Here is a 17,312-nt window from a genome sequence, read left to right as displayed (position 1 = left end):
CATCACAACTTTTACTCAAAGTTCTTTATTAACCCAAAACCATGGCATATCTCTTTAGAAAGGAAAAGAATTCTCAAAAAGAAAGAAAGAAAAGAAAGGAAAGGAAAAAGAAAAGGAAAGGAAAGAAAAGAAAAGAAAAGAAACAACCCTGGCCGGGTGGCTCAGTAGGTAAAACACTGACCTGGTGCACAGAGGTGGAGGCTCCACACCTGGTCAGGGCAAGTAGGAGAAGCAATCAATGAGTACACAACTAAATGGAACAACTAAGTGAAACAACAAGTTGATGCTTCTCTCTCACTCCCCCTCCTCTCAAATCAATAGAAAAAGTAAAACAAGCAAACAAACAAACATGCTTAGGCCAGGTAGTTCAGTCGGTTGGAGCATCGTCCCAGTGCACCAAGGTTGTGGGTTCAATCCCCTGTTAGGGCACATGCAAGAATCAACAAATGATTATATAAATAAGTGGATCAACAAATTGATGTTTTTCTCTCTCTTTCTAAATCAATTTTTCTTTTAAAAACTTCCTTAAAAAAAAAAAAGGAAAGATTGCATGACTTGCCCAAAATTGTTCAGCAATCTTCAGACAACTAATTCTTGATATTTGGAGAAAGAAGTCATGGACTAAATGACCTAATGAAACTCATAATCTTCTACTCAGAAAGATGCGCCTATACACAGAAAGTTCATTATTGTCTTCTGGGTTTTACAATTCTCGGGAGACCTAGGCTGGGGTGAATGTCAGAGGTGGGCACTACATTGAACATCACTGCTGTAGTCCAAGGAAGAAAAGTTTTTATTTTCTAATGATTAAGTATGGCAAAGACTGTTGGTAATAGATTTTCAATGTATAGCTGACCATATGGTCACCTAAACTTCAGAGAACATTTCTCAGCCTCCCTTGCAGCTAAATGAAGCCAAGTGATTAAGTGCTAGCCAATGGAAATATCAGCAGAAATAACATATACAGCTTTCAGGTTGTGCCTCTGCTTTGCCATTTCTATCATCCTCACAGACTTGGCTCCATCACCTACATCAGAGTGTACAGCAGCCATATGGGTCTGACCAGCTTCTTCCACTCATTCCATGTCCTTCCAACCTCCTGCTGGCCTCTCAGGCACCCAGGGGTCATACCATCTTCACCTGTATGGGCCCATCAAAATGATCTCTATTGGAGACCCACCATTTACAATGTTCTTGTTAAATTTACATAACACAGTCCCTATTATAAAGAAGCTCATCCTCTATTGACGGAAACACAGAACAAGGGACCTCCACATACCAGGCAGAGAATGACAGCTACCAAATGAGCAAGGGCTCTGGGACTTGATCATGGGATAATGGAAAGAGACTTGGGTTCTGACTTGGCCACACTTGCTGTGTGACCTTGGACAAGACACATTTTCTTTCTGAGCCTCAGTTCCAAAATATTTGTCAATTTAGTGTTGAGAACCACGTGCTAGTGAAGGTCTTCGTCAGACCAGGCCCTTCATTATTTATATTTCTCACACCTAGCACATCATGCATTTGTGCAGTAGGGCTAAAATTCCTCAGAAGAAAAATGGTGTTAATTCCAATTTATTCAAGTTAAGAATTGTAGTAATAAGTTCCACTCAAAATCTTGAAAGGCTTCTGTGACAAGTGACTTCCCAAGTGTGCTATACAACTGAACAGTCGTCCTAACTATTCATGGTGATAAAGACATGAGAAGATGAGGTCTCCTGGGGTCAACCAGTCTGTCCCTTACTTCTAAACAGGCTGAACACCAGGCCAGAGAATGAAAAGTCTCTACAGAGAGAACTTTATCTCATCTGAAGAAGACTCTCACCATGTTTATCTGTTTGAAAAGACAGGGTCACCAATAGCCTAAATCCCTGCTTTTCCAATTCAAGCCACTTCCCCCAGGTCTAATCTCTGGAACTATGGGGAACAGCTGGCCACCATCCTCTCATAATGACCCTTCATAAACATTTATGGAACAGAGGTAAGGTGTGCCCAAATAGCCTGAGCCATCTTGGTGTCTGGGCAATTGCATTGACAGGGATTTAATTTGTAGCTTCCTGTGCAGATTTGGAACTCTACATAAAAGTGCTCTTCTCTACATCTTTAAAATGTACCCCACCTCTTGCATCTTTAAAATGTACCCCACCCACCAAATAAGGTCACATGTCAGGGAGCCTCCAAGATCACTATGGTGTCTGGTGGACAAGAGTGAATGAGCCACAGGCACACACCACCATCTGGCCTCATTGATTAGCACACACCCCCTTTTTTGGAAGTTGTTCAGCAAGAGCCTAATTGAGTGGGTTTTTCAACCAGCCCACCTCACAGTGAGGCCCAGAATGTAACAGTGAGCTGGGATGAACTAGGTATCAACTTGGGGTCAGACCACTTAGATTCTTATTCCCACTCCATGATAAAAATTGGGTGCCCCTGTGCTAGTTACAGCACCTCTCTAAAGCCTTGGCTTCTTCATATGTAACATGGGATGCTGACATCTGACTCTGCTTTGATAAGAAATAATATGGGTGAGAAAGCAATGGTCAAGTCTAAACTTGTGTCATAAATATTGATGATACTGTTATGATGGTTGATTAAGACAGCAGGTTTTAAAGCAGGTTGCCTGGAGGAGGAGCACAAGAGAGTCACATATTAGAACTTCTGGTTATATTTATTATTATTTCCTGGGTGCAAATTTCTGTGAAGATATGTTTTTTAATGTATGCATCGAGTAGTTTTCATGAATGATTGAGCATTCACTATAGGCTGATTTCTCTACAAGAGTTAGATCATTTCAGACCCAGGAGGTGGGTACTTTCTTATTATTATGCCTTAGAAAGGTTACACAGCTACTAGCTACAAAGTCCAAATTAGAACCCAGACTCTGAGACTCAAAATCCCATTCTCTTTTCCACTACGTACACTGCCTGATACAGAAGGCCATCTACTTTATAATAAATCACATTCTGCTTTTGTTTATATTGAACATAATTATGAAGAATAATGATTAGCTAACATACTTTGAAAAATGTGCCTAAAATAGTTTTCTGATAGTGCTGCATAATCAAAACAATAAGGACCACCTCCTTTAAGGTCTAAGAAAGAAGAAGTAAAGCTTAGTGCCCTCACAGCAGGGCTGAGGCTGAAGTGAGGCAAGTGTGGATGCATTGGGCACAAAAGTTAAAGAGGTACTCACTTTCACGGGCATGCAAACCCGGCCCTACCTCCACACCACTGACAGGAAGCCAGGGGAGGCTCATGGAAGGCATAGAACAATAAAGGCAAGAGAGAAGGGAAAGTCTCTATTACTTATTGCTCCCAAACCCTTCAGCTCCTGTGCCCTCAAATCCTTGGCTGAGACTTGCTCCTGAAGCATGGGAAGTGGGGGGGGGGGAAGGGGTGTAAGGTGATCAAATAAAGATTTCCGGCCAGCTAGCTGGACCGGACCAAAGGGAAGTGGAGTTCCAGTCTTGACTCTATACCTTGGACCTTAGACTGCTCATGCATAAAATGGGAATAAGAAAAATCCCTCACTTGCTCTCCCACAGGTTGTGTGAGGGGGTGATCTGCCTCTCTGTATAGATATTACTGTTCTTAAGTACTGTGTGGAGAACTGCATTGCATTGGATTCCATTGCTTCTCCATAGAATTAATCTAGAATTCATTCTTGACTCTCTCTGCCTTTCTCCTCATTCCCTTTCCTTCCTTCTCAATCTGATAACTGGAGGGGGATGAGCGTCTCATCAGTGGTAACTTCAAGAAGTGAGGTGGCTATTTTCCTCCTGCCCTCACTCACAACTCACAGCAATTCAGACATCCCTTGTTTCTTACTGCTGTTGCCCAGACAGAATCCCCAAGAAGTTGGGGGTGGGATGGGAAGAAAGCATCAAGGCTGGAGAACAGAGACCACCAGGCTCCCCTGCCAGCAAAAGCTCTAACTTCTCCTGAAGGAGAGTGCCCCTGCCTGGGCCAGTGGATCTCAGGAACTTCTAGGCCACATTCAGTCAAAAATACACAGAAAATAAAGACGATTCCCTTTATGTAAGGTTGAGGGAGGCTGCTCCTATCTTTTGGAATGGGCAGAACTCATCCGACTTCACAATGAGGATGGGAGGGGCACATTTTTCTCCAGAAACAGGCTTGGAGGGGGAAAGGGGTGCAAAATCCATATACTCACCACCCAGCTTCCCAGCTCCATCCCAGCACTGGAAGAAATGAAGGTCTGAAAGCCAGGTATTAATAGGTATGTCCAACCTATCACTGAGTGCCACAGAGGCCCAAAGGTTACAGGTGCACCAAGAGTTGAAAGATGGAGAGGACACAGATGACTTCTTAAACACCTCGGCATCTGTCTTCTCCACTATTCCTGCATTCAGCCACTCAACCGGTGGTGAAAGGCCCATTGACCAGGAACTCAGATCTGGTAAATAGATGGCAGGGGGGTAAGTGGCATTCTCTCTGTTTTTCCTTCACTCACAGCCTAAGGCCCATTGATATTCAGACTGCCAACTTTTGTAGAACTTGAAAATAAAAGTACAAAGTATTTCCTGCACAGCTATATTTTTTTTAATGGATGGGAAACAGAGAGGGACCTAGGTGAAATAATGTGCTCAAGGTGGCACAACGATAGTGGCAGAGCCAGGCCCACTTCCCCCTTCCACTGCTCTTCCCAACAAGGGTTAGCCAAGCCCAGATCCAGGAACTTGCATCTGACTGCCAAGGAGGCGGGCCGACAGGAATGTGTGCCAAACGGACTCCTTCAGGCACTGGCCTGCCCTGGGTGTGCCTCGGTGGATGCCCACTTCTGGTAATCCCAGGAGGACCGAGTATCTTCACCGCTGAGAAGTTTAAAAGCTTAGCGATCAAGCAAGAGCCAGACGTCAGGCAGTGCTCAGTTCTGGCCTTCTCTGCCCTTCCCAGGGACCCCCTTCCCACCCGTCTTTGGGTCTGAGCTCTGCGTCCACAGCCATGCTCCCTCCAGGCTCCCAATGACATGACCTGTGCCTCGCGCTAAAAGACCGGCGCAAAGTTGGAGGAGCCTGGAAGGTGACCTCTACGCTCCTGTTTTTTCCCCAGTCCGAGGGTACGTGGAGCTGGACATATGGATATTTTGCGCTCCGCATCTGTGTCATCAGTTGCATTTTCTGTGATGCCTGCGTGTGTGTATGTGTGTGTGTTTGAGGCCAGGTGCTGGGAACAAACATGCATCTGTTAAATTTGACAAAAGTCCTACAGTGAAGCTGCCAAGATGGGGCGGCGGGTGGGGGCGGAAAGCGGAGGGAGTGGGGGAGAACTGGAGTCTCAAAAGGCAACGCCAAAGTGCCTGGCCCAGGTATTATGTCGGGAGAAGGTGAGCAGAGCAGCTGCTCTTTCTCGCGGGGTGTGTATGGAGCAAGGGTGCCTGTGTCCCTGTAAAGAGTACACACAGATCTGTTCGACATATGTTGCCACAAATCACTGTACCTCTCCCTCCTCCCTCCCCCAATCCCTCCTGACCGAGGGCAGAGCAGAGAGAGGCGCTGAGAAGAAGAGCCGCTTCAACAGGTGCCTTGGTGCGCAATGCACCTTTTCACGCATTCAGTCTCCGTCGGCGGCAGGGACAATGTGGACACTTTGTTTCCAGGAGCTGTGCGCCAGCTTTGGACGCCCCGGGGGAGGCGGCCTTGTGTAGGGAGGGGGATCTGGAAATAAAGACCTCAGGCGCTCCTGAGGTCCCGGGCTCTCTCCTCCCTTTGTTCGAGAAATCCCTGGGATGTAGCTTCTTGTGCGCCCTTGGAGGTGGCATATGGCGCCCTCTCACCTACCCAAGAAAAAGAACCAGCCACCCACTCAAGAGCGCACAAGTCCCTCAACCCCGGGAGGGGGGGGACTCTAAAGGAAAGGCGTCTTTCCCAAAGCGAATGAGGAGCTAGCCTTATCTCTCTCCACCCCATCTCTGCATCCCATCAGCTGGCGCAGCAGCAGCCGTTGGGTGGGGAGCAATGCGTCAAGCAGCACCAGCCTGCGGAAGCGCCCCAGCTCCCAGCAGATGAAATATGGGGCTGGTGAGCCCCTGGAGACCATATGTTTTCAATAAAAGAAGACAAATAGGACTGAGATAGGCCTTGCAGCCAACCTGTTATAAATGGGTGGCAATTGGGCCAATGTACACGGCCCCCGGGGGGAGGCCTGCTGGGTGCCAAATCCATGTGTCAGCTTCTGGGACAGGTGTGCCCAGGGGCCAGGGGCCGGGTCTCCCCCTCGGGGTTTATCACGGCAAAGGTAATATTGTGCTAACTATGAGTAAACAGTCATTGTGAAAACGAGGCAGAGTTTATCAGAGGCGAACTAGTTGGGGGGTGGCTTAACAATAAAGTTGCCCGCCTTGGGAGCAGGTGACGGCTGGCTGCGGGACTCCCGCGGTAGATGTTTTCCAAAGCACTCCACTTTACAATCTCTTGTAATTATTTATTAAACGAAATCTATTTATTATTATTTTAGCAAACACTGGAGACAGGTGGGGCTTTCTTTTCGTCGTCTCCTTTTGTTTGAAGGGCTGTTTGAAGTGGCCAGTCTCGGCCTGGGCAGCTCGCTCGCCAGATTTTTGTCTTCCCCTCTTTCAGTGCAGAGGCGAAGGCGAGAGAAAGACATTCCCTCCTCTGGCAAGCCATTAGCTATTCAGCCTCCTATGGCCCCCGTCCCTCTCGCTCCTTTCTCGAGGAGCCCCCGGCACTGCTAAGACTCCCCCTGCAGACAGGAAGGCGAGAGAGCGGACCGCTGCCTTCCTTCTTTTCCAAGCCGCCCGCGGTCTCCAGGCACCAGACTGTCGCCTCTCTCCTGGGGCCCCTCAGCCTCCAGGCAAGCCTGTGCCTCAGACGGTTGATGGGCGGGGGTCTTGGAGACGTCAGCGGCGGTAGCTGGCCGGGGTCTTCAGGAACAGGCTCTGCTACCGCGCTCTAAGAGCAGGTGCACAGATACCGCCAGCGCGCACTGAGTTGTCACAGCCTGCGTCTCAGCCGGCAAAAGCACAGGAATTAACTTTGGAGAGGGTCTTGTGCATCCCCTGCAGCGGGGAGAGAGGAAGTCAACCTTCCGTATCTAATCCCCTAGGTCTGTTCAACATCCAGCCCACCCCTCTTGGCCAGAAGAAGGGATGCGAAGAGTTCTAGCATGTCGCAAGGTGACCGGGGCCCTCCGCCGCTGCGCGCTCTTCGCCCTGCTTTTTGCGTAAAGCTGGAGTATCGGTGGCGGCCTGCAAGCTTTGGAAAGCTCTGAGTTGAAGGGGTTCTGGGGAAGCTAGATGAGAGTTCCAAGCCGGTCCCAGAATTCTCTCCCGATCAGGAAGGTTCCTGAGAGTCCTCAGAATCTTCCCTGGTGCAGGAAGCTCACTGTGCGGCTCTCTGCAGTCCTCATTAGCCCCTTCAGGCAGGCGGGAGCCAAGGAGAGTCCCACCTTCGCGTTTCATCTGAGAGCTACGGCTGGATGCGAGTCCTGGTCGTGGGCTGCTCTGCAGGCTTCCAGGCACCTATAGAGGTGCTTTGATCCTTATGACCAGGACTCTCCCTCCACAGAGCCTGGCTGGGTCCCAGAGAGCTAGAAAATCGTGCTTTGGGTTTCCTCTCTCTTTTTTAATTTGCAGAATACAAATCAAGCAAGGCTAGGATATGGGTCAGGAAAGTAAAGAGATGGAACACAAGGGGACACTGGCTCCCCTTGGAGATAGGGCCCCTTTTCTACTCTGATCCTAGCATTCCCAGTAGGTGATCCAGGACACCTCCTCCTTTCTACATTTTGGGGTGTCTTTTTTGCCTTGAAATAACATTTTTCCCCAACCAAGGAGAGGCAGCAGGTGCAAAGGAGAATCTAGGACTAAGAGCCGTAGGACCTGAGTTCTATGTGGTTCTGATAGAACTTGCTGTGACCTTGGTTGAGTCACCTTTCCTTTATGGCCTTGATTTTTCCATCTGTAAAAGGGGTCTCAGGTTCTCATTCTTACAATTCAAAGACAATTTGGAGCCAATTCTGGCCTAAGGGGAAACAGCAGCAAAATGTGGAACCCATGAGTCTCCTCCAGGCATCCCTTTGTTGGTCCTGAGCCTGGCCCCTGGCTTCAGTCCCCAGACAGCCGGGAAGGAGCCTGAGCTAACAGCAACACCAGCTGTGACCAGGAGGCCAGCGCCCCACCCCCAGGTAGCCTTAGAGTCCCCTCTCCCTGAGTCCCAAGGATATCCGTCCTCTCCAAGGAGCCTGGGTGGGTGTCAGGGGCCATTACTGGGCAGAGACACAAACTTACCTCTTTCCCTCACCCCTCCCTTCAGTGTCCTAACCCGGTCCTGCTCCCCTCCGCCCACTTCCGAAAGGCTCAGAGTATTTGGAGATGCTAGAAGGTAAAGCCCTCGTCGCTAGCAGAGACTTAACAGGGGACCCAGCCTTCCCAGCCTCCGCTTCCTTCCCCAGGCAGCCCCGGGCAGGAGAGTGGAGCGGAAGCCGCGACCCCTCACCCTGAGTGACCGGAAGCAGAAGACCACGGGGTGTCCGAGGCGGGGACAAAAGGGAGGGGCGGGAAGAAAGGAAGGATGGTGTGTGCTCAGACACTCTTTGGAAAGATTTCCAGACAGCGATAACAGGAACTTTGGCGAGTCCCCGCCCTGTGCTCACGGCCTGATCCCTGTCTAATATCGAGGCAGAAGGCTGGGCCAGGTGGCGCTGGCAGCCCCTGACCGCCAGGGACTGGACAGGAGATTAGGGGCAGAAAGAGGTGATCTGCTTCTCTGAAGCTCCAGCACCCCACCGGCACTTGAAAGACACAAGGACTTGCTGTGAACTCCTGGCTTTCTCCCAGTCCCTTCTCTCCTGAACTCCTGCCCTTCAGGCTCTGGACCAAACGCTAGGATACTGTCCACGACTGGCAGTTGTGTGACATGCCCTGGGTTCCACCATAGCCACCTCTGCCTCTGAGACACCATTGAAATGTCCCAGATCTTGGATGGGGGTGGGCCTGAGGAGTTTGGGGCATCACCTCAGGGCACGGTGAGGGGAGCCTTCTCACCCCTAGGCAAAAGTGTCTAAGTGGCAGGGATATCTGTCTCTGTAGTTGCCTTGTCCACCCTCCCAGAATGAAGAGAGTCAATGACGGCCCTCTGTGTGTTTCCTAACCTGATCCACAGTGCAAGAGAGGAGGGTGGCATCAGAAATTAGAGGACACCTTCCCAAACTGGTAGTCAAGACACTGTGTTCCATCTCTTGCTGTGTGATTTGGGGCAAGCTGCCTCGTTCTCTGAACCTAAATTTCCCAGTGTGTAACACATGGAGATTACCCTAAAGACTTCCAAAACTCCCTTCAGGGTACGAAGAGAGGCTCTGGACAGGTGCCAAGGAAAGACAGAAGACTAGGAAAGTGGTCTGGGGCCGCCAGACGCCAGCCAGACGAGGCTCTCTCACTGGGCGAGGCTCTTTGAGGAACCGAGAGTTGCTGGGACAGAGCCCGCGGGAGAAAGCAAACAGAACAGCGCTCCCCTCCCCCGACCTGGCCCTTTGTCCGGAATCCAGCTGTGCCCCGCGGGGGAGGAGCGGGCTCGCGTGGCGCGGGCCCTGGGTCGCGGCGCTGATAGGCCGGCGGAGCCGGCAGCCGCGGAGCAGGCACGCTCCTGGCCCCCGCAGAGCAGATAAAGCGTGCCAAGGGGCACACGACTCGCGGCTCAGGACATCCGCCTGGTCTCGCAGGCGCGCCAAGGGGAGGAACAGAGGCCCAAGACCCCCTTCTCCTTTCTCTTCTTTAGGACTGTGAGAAGTCCCAGGCGGCGGCGCCTGCGTCTCAACTGAACTTGGCAGACGCAAAGGCCAGATAGATCAGCGACCACTGTGCTCAAAGCCCACCGCTCTCTATCTTTTACGCACAAGAACAAGGTAACGCTTGGAAGCTGCAAAGCAGCATTGGAAGGGGTTCTCTTATCACTGGTAGGGGTGGCTCTTTCGCGGTTCTCCCCCACACTCCACCTTGCCCCGGGATGGGAACTGCGCCCAGGTGACCGACCCACGTTTACCCAACCTCTTACCCTGCCGCAGGATGGCGCGTCATCCCTCAGGTGCATCCGCTGTCCAACTGACCCAAGAGACGGAGCGGCCCTTCCCGGTCGCCTCAAAAGAGGAAGTGACCTGCATCGTGTCCGCTCCGCCCAGCCCCACTCGCGTCCCAGGGGACTGCGACGAGGCGGAAGGGGGCGACTGCCTAGGGGCGGCCAGGAAGCTCCGGGCGCGGCGTGGGGGACGGAGCCGGCCCAAGAGTGAGTTGGTTCTGAGCAAGCAGCGACGGAGCCGGCGTAAGAAAGCGAACGACCGTGAGCGCAATCGGATGCACAACCTCAATTCGGCGCTGGACGCGCTGCGCGGTGTCCTGCCCACCTTCCCAGACGACGCAAAGCTCACCAAGATCGAGACGCTGCGCTTCGCGCACAACTACATCTGGGCGCTGACGCAGACACTGCGCATAGCGGACCACAGCCTCTACCGCCTGGAGCCGCCCTGCGAGGCTCTGGGCAGCCCGGACGGCGGCTGTCCGGGGGACCGGGGCTCCCTCTACTCCCCGGCCTCCCAGGCGGGCAGCTTGAGCCCTGCTGCCTCGCTGGAGGAGCGCTCCGGGCTGCAGGCGCCTGCCTCCCCTGCCTGCCTGCATCCCGGCGCCCTAGCTTTTCCAGACTTCCTACGGTGACCTGTCGGCCGCTGGGAGGTGGGTCCTGGGCGAGAGGGAGGGGACGCAGGCTGTCTGGCGTGTGGCGGCGGCAGCGACCCGCAGGCTTACTTGCTCCTCCTACCTCTGGTTCGCTGACCCCTGGTGGGCCCAGGCGTCCTCGGGGGTGGCCAGAAAGTTCAGTCCCCCATCCTCTGCACCACGCCAACATTCTGCCGCTGCCCGCGTAAGTGGACATTGCTGGCCGCGCGCGTTTTAAGCTCCCTCCCTGCGGCCAGCTCAAAATTTCGTGCAAAAAAAAAAAAAAAAAGAGATAAAAATAGTAGCACTACACAGCGGAGGACTCCCACCGTATCCCCCCACCCTGCTCTCACTCAATTGTCTGTCAGGCTGACGACCATCTGTCTTTTACCACTACTCCCCAATGTGATTTAATCCAACATTTGGTTTCTGAGCGTTTGCTCACCTCACCCAGAGTCTCTTCTCCAAGGATGCCGCTGAACTCCTATCCTACTCCCTATCAAATCCCGGGTTCCAGGCCGCTCCACTCTACTTTAATCCAGGAAGGCAATCCTTTGCCTTCTCCTCGTGCACTTTTCTGAGTCATTGCCCTTGGGGTACGGGAGAACTGACAGTGAACTGGTCTCACAGGCTCCTTGGCGAGCTCCTCACGCACCAACGCCCCACCTCCGCATCCCTACGACATGGAGAGCCCATCTTTCTTTCTCTCTCCTTTTTTAATCAGTTTGTAAATTATATGATATCTTTTGAAATGAATTTTGGTACGGTAAATTATATGGCCCCGCCCCTGTTTTATACCTTGTATTTATTGATGAGATTTCAAAGCAGAAAATGTCTATATTTTGTACATAAGATTATTTAGGGACTGGTGAATGAGATTTTGAGCCAATAAAAAAGAAAAGAAAAGAAACCTATAGAAGCCTGAGCAAGTTGTCTGGGCTGTGCAGAGGGAAGGGCTGCAGCCTCCGCGGGGGTGGGGGGTGGGCTGGGTAGGGGTGGCCACAGTCCAAAGGGAGGGCTAAGGCTTTCTGGGAGTCTGGGGCCCCTACTCCACCCTGGGCTGAGAGGCTGTGTGGCTGCAGGCTGGGCAGACTGAGCTGGGAGGGCAAGTCAGCCATACACGCTTGGAAAGTAAGAGCTGGAAGGCTTTGATCCAGACCCCTTGTTCTATTTTATGAGGCAGCAATATGTTTTATTCCAAACAGTGGTCTAGAAAAAAGACAAGTCTCCAACTAGGGCTACTCACTGGCACTGTTGGCTTTCCCCCTATGCCACTAGCCTGAATTTAGTTGCCTTTGGGGAAAAGAGGGAGTAATAAATAACCTCACTGCAGATTCAGACCCCTCTGAAATGGCACCAGTGGGCTGAACATCCCAGGAATGTTCCAAAACTGCTTAAAGTTTCAGCACATCTTCTGAGCACATTTTACACACCTGGCCCTGGGGTGGCAGTGACACGTAGATCTGGGGGAGGGGCAGCGAAGAAAGTGGAGGGTCTAGATGGAGTTTCTGGCATCCTTGGACACCTAGCAGCCTTAATTGCAAATCTACCAAGAAATTGTTCACCTGACTGGTGGTGGATAGAACATTGACCCTGGATGCTGAGGTCCCTGTTTCAAAACCCTGAGGTTGTCAGCCAACTTGAGTGCAGGATCATCACCATGATCCAAAAGTCACAGGCTTGAAGGTTGCTGGCTTGAGCAAGGGGCCACTGGCTCGGCTGGCATCCCCGGTCAAGACAAGTATGAGAAGCAATCAATGAACAACTAAAGTGATGCAACTACAAGTTGATGCATCTCATCTCTGTCTTCCCTCCCTCTCGCCTTTATTCTCTCTCTCTCTCTTTCTCTCTCAAAGAAAAAATAATTTAAAAAAAAATTGTTCAAGTTTTCCAAACAATCATAAGTGATTAGTCCCAAAGTAGACTAGAATAGAATTGGTGTGTGGTGGTGACTGGAATTTGTCCCAGGGGTGCTGCCTGGCTTCCAGGAGCTCCAGGACCTCTAGGGAGCATACAAGAGCTCTAAGAATCTGCTTGGTCAGTGAGCACAGGAAAATACTGAGCTAGCACCCCATCTGCAATCTGAACCCCAGAGACCTCCTTGGATTAGACTCTGGTGCCTAGGGAAGAGACCAGCCAGCCTTGTTAAGGCACAGCTTGGTCAGAGGTCAAGTATCAGTAGGTCACTTTCCAATGTGTTAACATTAGAGCGTGAAGGTGGCAGCTTTGCAGGGGTTAACATCTCTTGCATCTGTCTCTCTAACTAAACTTTTGTTCTCTCCTCTACTACATATTAAGTCCTTAAAGGTAGCTTGCAGGAGATAGGTCTCAGTTACCAGGGACCAGATTTGGAGGCTTGACGAAGGACACGGCAAATCAATGAACAAAGCTGTTTCATTTCATGGTTTTAATCTGGGAGGAGATTAATGGTTTATTGGTGACTTCCTTTGCAGCAGCCAACTTTCCACCTGGGACACTGCCAGGGGTGAGGGAGGGAGGAGGGGGACAGGTGTCTGCAGCTCCAGTTGCACAGACCAAGCCAGTGCTTGCTACTTGCTGGGTATTTGGGGGAGGGGTGGGGGCAGACTTAAAAAGCAGAAAGGTCCATCTTGTCCTTCAGGGACAATAGCAAGTATACAGACAAATTCAAGGCCAAAAATATTGGTTCTGATTGGAGGGTCAGGCCACCATGGGGCTGGATTGGGAGGTTGGCCAGGAAAATTGGCATCTGGGCCGGTACTAAGGGTTTGGAAAGGAAATCCTTAAGCAGAAAGATCACTTTTCTTGTGAAGGGCTGTGGGAAGTAGTGTTCTAATAGGCAGAGACACTTAGTACAAGCTACCCCATGGAAGGGTGCCTGTTGGCACTGTGTTCCAGCTGGAGGCACCCACTGCCCCCATCCCTCTCCTATTTTTGAGGGTGCTCGTTAAGAAGTAACACACAGAGACTGGTTCTCCCACCAACAAATTAAAAAAGAATACATGGTTTAACCAACTCTACTGCTGGGCTGCCACCTTGGGTCAAGGGCAGATTCGACCCCAGAGCTGTTTGTCAGCTCTACACTCCAAGTCAGGAGGAGGCAGGGGAATGTTTTGGATTGGGCTGAATTGCTGCAAAGTTTAGGGCTCCTTTGCCCACAAAGAGCTCCACCAATCGTGTGGAGATAGGAAACTTTCTTCAGAGGTTTCCTAAGAGCCCTTCCCCGTGTAAATAGCCCAGCATTTGGGCCATGGCCCCGCCCCAAGGGCATTTGTCATTTAGCTGCTTTTATAATCAGTCAGGCTGCTCGCATCTCCGCTGCTCTCGCACTTGTTTGGCTGCAGAGCCTCCTGTGATCTGAGGTGGTTTCTGTCCCTGCTCCCTGAAACCGAGACAGGGTCTTAAGTAGGGGCAGGAAAGACACTCAGTGGAACAATTTTTTCCCCTCTTCTGCCTTTGTCTGCGCCCAAGCCTGACTTCCAGAAAAACAGCACATGAATCTTGTGCCACCCCCCCATCCCACCCACAGCAGCCCCCCTAACAGCATACACAAGCAGGTAGATTTATGGTGCCCCGCCCCCATCCCACCCCACTCCCAAGACGGCCTTAGTAGGAAGACAAAGCGTCCAGGGGCCATTGGGATGCAAATGTCTGGGAGCCTGGCCGCTGGGACGGCACAAAGACAGGCGGGGCCCTCGGAGCACGCGACCCCACAGGCGCACTCTGCCCCGCTCTCTCACTTCAAGCCACTCTGCCTGGCTTTGTGACCTTGGACAAGTCTCTAAACCTCAGCTAATTCACTTAAGAAGTTGGAAATGCTGAGGTCGCCGGTTCAAAACCCTGGGCTTGCCTGGTCAAGGCACGTATGGGAGTTGATGCTTCCAGCTCCTCCCCCCTGTCTCTCTCTCCTCTCTCTCTCCTCTCTAAAATGAATTAAAAAAAAAATAAAAAAAAAGAAGTTCTCGAATACTTTTCCACTTTATTTCTAGGCACTTAAGAAAAGTCCCTGCCTGAGGTAGGAATTACAGCTCCCCACCCACCCAAAGAGTTGGAAAAGACCCTTTGGGACCTGGTAGGGGGACAATATGTAGAGGGTGCCATGGAAATTCAGCTGAGAATGTAGCACAAAATAATCATTAGGTATATTATAATTACATTTTTACATTCATGTAATTAATATTCTCTGCTGTGTTCTTCCCCCCCTTCCTTAAAACTACCTGCAGATAGCACTTAAGAAAAGTAGTGGGGGAACACTTGCTAACCTTTCTTGTCAGCTATGCCTTCAAAAGGCCAAAGTAGGCAGTGGGAAACTTGAGGCCAAGCACTTATCTCCGATAACCTCTTACAGCAGGGGTCCCCAAACATTTTACACAGGGGCCAGTTCACTGTCCCTCAGACTGTTGGAGGGCCAGACTATAAAAAAAACTATGAACAAATCCCTATGCACACTTGCACATATCTTATTTTAAAGTAAAAAAACAAAAACAAAAACAAAATGGGAACAAATACAATATTTAAAATAAAGAACAAGTAAATTTAAATCAACAAACTGACCAGTATTTCAACGGGAACTATGCTCCTCTCACTGACCACCAATGAAAGAGGTGCCCCTTCCGGAAGTGCGGCTGGGGCCAGATAAATGGCCTCAGGGGGCCGCATGGGGCCCCGCAGGCTGTAGTTTGGGGACCCTTGTCTTACAGTAAGGCAGGATAGCCACACCTATGGAAACAAAGACCCAAAGTCTTGGAAGTAAGTTACTTGCCCAAGGCCCTCAATAACTTGGTAAATTATTGAAGCAAGCTACAACCGTGACCCTGTCTCTAAGCTCGCAGTTAAAGCTCAATGTACTGAGTCAGCCTAGTTTGTGCTTTGGCTGGAGGCATGTCCCTTGGTTTTTGTAAAACCAAACGGCTCCCTTGCTCTTTGGTCAAGACCCCCACCTGAACCCCTGGCGAGGTGACAGGCTCTTGTCTGTCCCCTCTGCTTCTGTGATGCGAGGACCAAGGCAGACGGAGACGGTGCCTGCCTGCTTAACCCGGTCAGGCCCCGAGATCCTGAAAGACTGCGGCGCGCCCCTGACCATGGTGCTGAAACAACCGCGTCGGTTCAAAGCGAGCCACGTGCCAGGGAACGTAAAGTTCTCAATATGGAAAACCGCCTATTGACCTCTTCTAATCACATTTTCAGGACATAGTCCTTAAGAAGCCCCCCTGTGGACATGCAGACCCAAAGGACTGTCAAGATTTCCTTGGTGGGGTGGAGATAGCATGAATTCTGTTACTACTAACAGACTGTGTGACCCCAGCAAGGTCCTTTTCCTTCTGGTTTTACAATTAAACCCCTCTGCCTCTCTAAAGCCTATTTTTTTTACCTGTGAATTTGAGACAATAAGCAATAACCACTTAATTGGGCTGACTATCTGTTTGTTTTCACTGCAAGTTAAGCCACCTTAATGGTAATTATTTTTATTAGCATATTCATTTGTCTCAAATTCTTCTCATTTTCCCAGGTTTCTGTTTTGGGAGAAGAAAGGGGTACTTTTGTATGAATTCTAATTTCTTATGCATTCCTGTGTGGTGTAATTGGCACAAAGACCTGCCCTTCCTGAGTTCCAGGTTTACATGGCCAGATGTCCCTCGGGCACCCCAAATGTCCAAGTGGAATTGCTTTTCCCTAACCCCAAACTAATGCTGCCTCCTGCTCCTGATCACAGTAAGTAGCATCATTTCATCATCCAAACTAGAAATTGGGGGATTCTTCCTGATTTTTCTTTCTCATTCCTTATATCCAATTAACCCTTAAGTCCTGATGATTGGTCCTTCTCGCTATTTCTTAAAGTTCACCTCTCCTTTATCTCCTTATTACCACTGCCCTATTTCACACTTTTATTCCTTACATGGAAAGATCATCTAACTGATCTCCAAACCTATAATCCCAAACTCTTCAATGTACCCCAAATACTGTAGCCAGAGTTCCCATTTAACATGCAAATATAACATAGTTCCTTTCCTAATTCTATCACTTTGAGAAAGTTACTCAATCTCTCTGAGTCTCAGTTTCTTCGTTTTAAAAATGGAGAAAACCACACCTATCTCATAGGGTTTTAGATGAGATGACAGATATGTCCAAATGCTTAGTGTACCTGCTAGCAATTTGAAGCAGAATTCATGACAGTGCCCACCCCCATTTCCATTTATTCCTACAGGTAACAAGCAAAGAAGGTCTGGGAAAAAACTGACTTTCTCACATTAACTAGGGAAGCATAGTAAGGCTTGCCCAAGCCCCAAGCATATTAATTATGGAAACAAACTGAAGCTCTTGCTATCCTAAATCATCACTAGCTACTAGTACCTCTATTATACTAGTTATCTATTGCTGAATAAAAAATTACAAAAAAAAAAAAACAAAACCCAAAGTTTACAGCAGCCAGGATTAAAGTCTCACCTGACAGTTTAATTGGGGGTGGATTCATTTTCAAGCTCATTCAGGTAGCTGTTGGCAAGATTCAGTTTCTTGAGGGCCCTAGGAATGAGGGCCTCAGTTCCTCAGTGATTCTGGACCAGAAGTCTTCCTCAGTCCCTGCCATGTGGGCCTCTCCACAGGGCAGCACACATGATAACTGGCTTCCTTCAGTACAAGCAAACTTGGG

General features: G+C 50.1%; 1 protein-coding gene across 1 annotated transcript; it reads left to right on the top strand.

Annotated features, from left to right (window-relative positions):
• Positions 1–9,763: 9,763 nt before the first annotated feature.
• Positions 9,764–11,119, top strand: NEUROG3 (neurogenin 3). The gene is made up of 2 exons (XM_066243370.1): positions 9,764–9,882; positions 10,042–11,119. The coding sequence occupies exon 2, from the start codon at positions 10,043–10,045 to the stop codon at positions 10,682–10,684; it is 642 nt and encodes a 213-aa protein (XP_066099467.1). The 5' UTR covers positions 9,764–9,882; position 10,042; the 3' UTR covers positions 10,685–11,119.
• Positions 11,120–17,312: the final 6,193 nt, after the last annotated feature.

The sequence above is a fragment of the Saccopteryx bilineata genome, chromosome 9, assembly GCF_036850765.1.
Source record: "Saccopteryx bilineata isolate mSacBil1 chromosome 9, mSacBil1_pri_phased_curated, whole genome shotgun sequence".
NCBI classification, from domain to species: domain Eukaryota; kingdom Metazoa; phylum Chordata; class Mammalia; order Chiroptera; family Emballonuridae; genus Saccopteryx; species Saccopteryx bilineata.
Note: the sequence above shows the minus strand (reverse complement) of the source record. Positions and strands in the feature narration are given on the sequence as shown.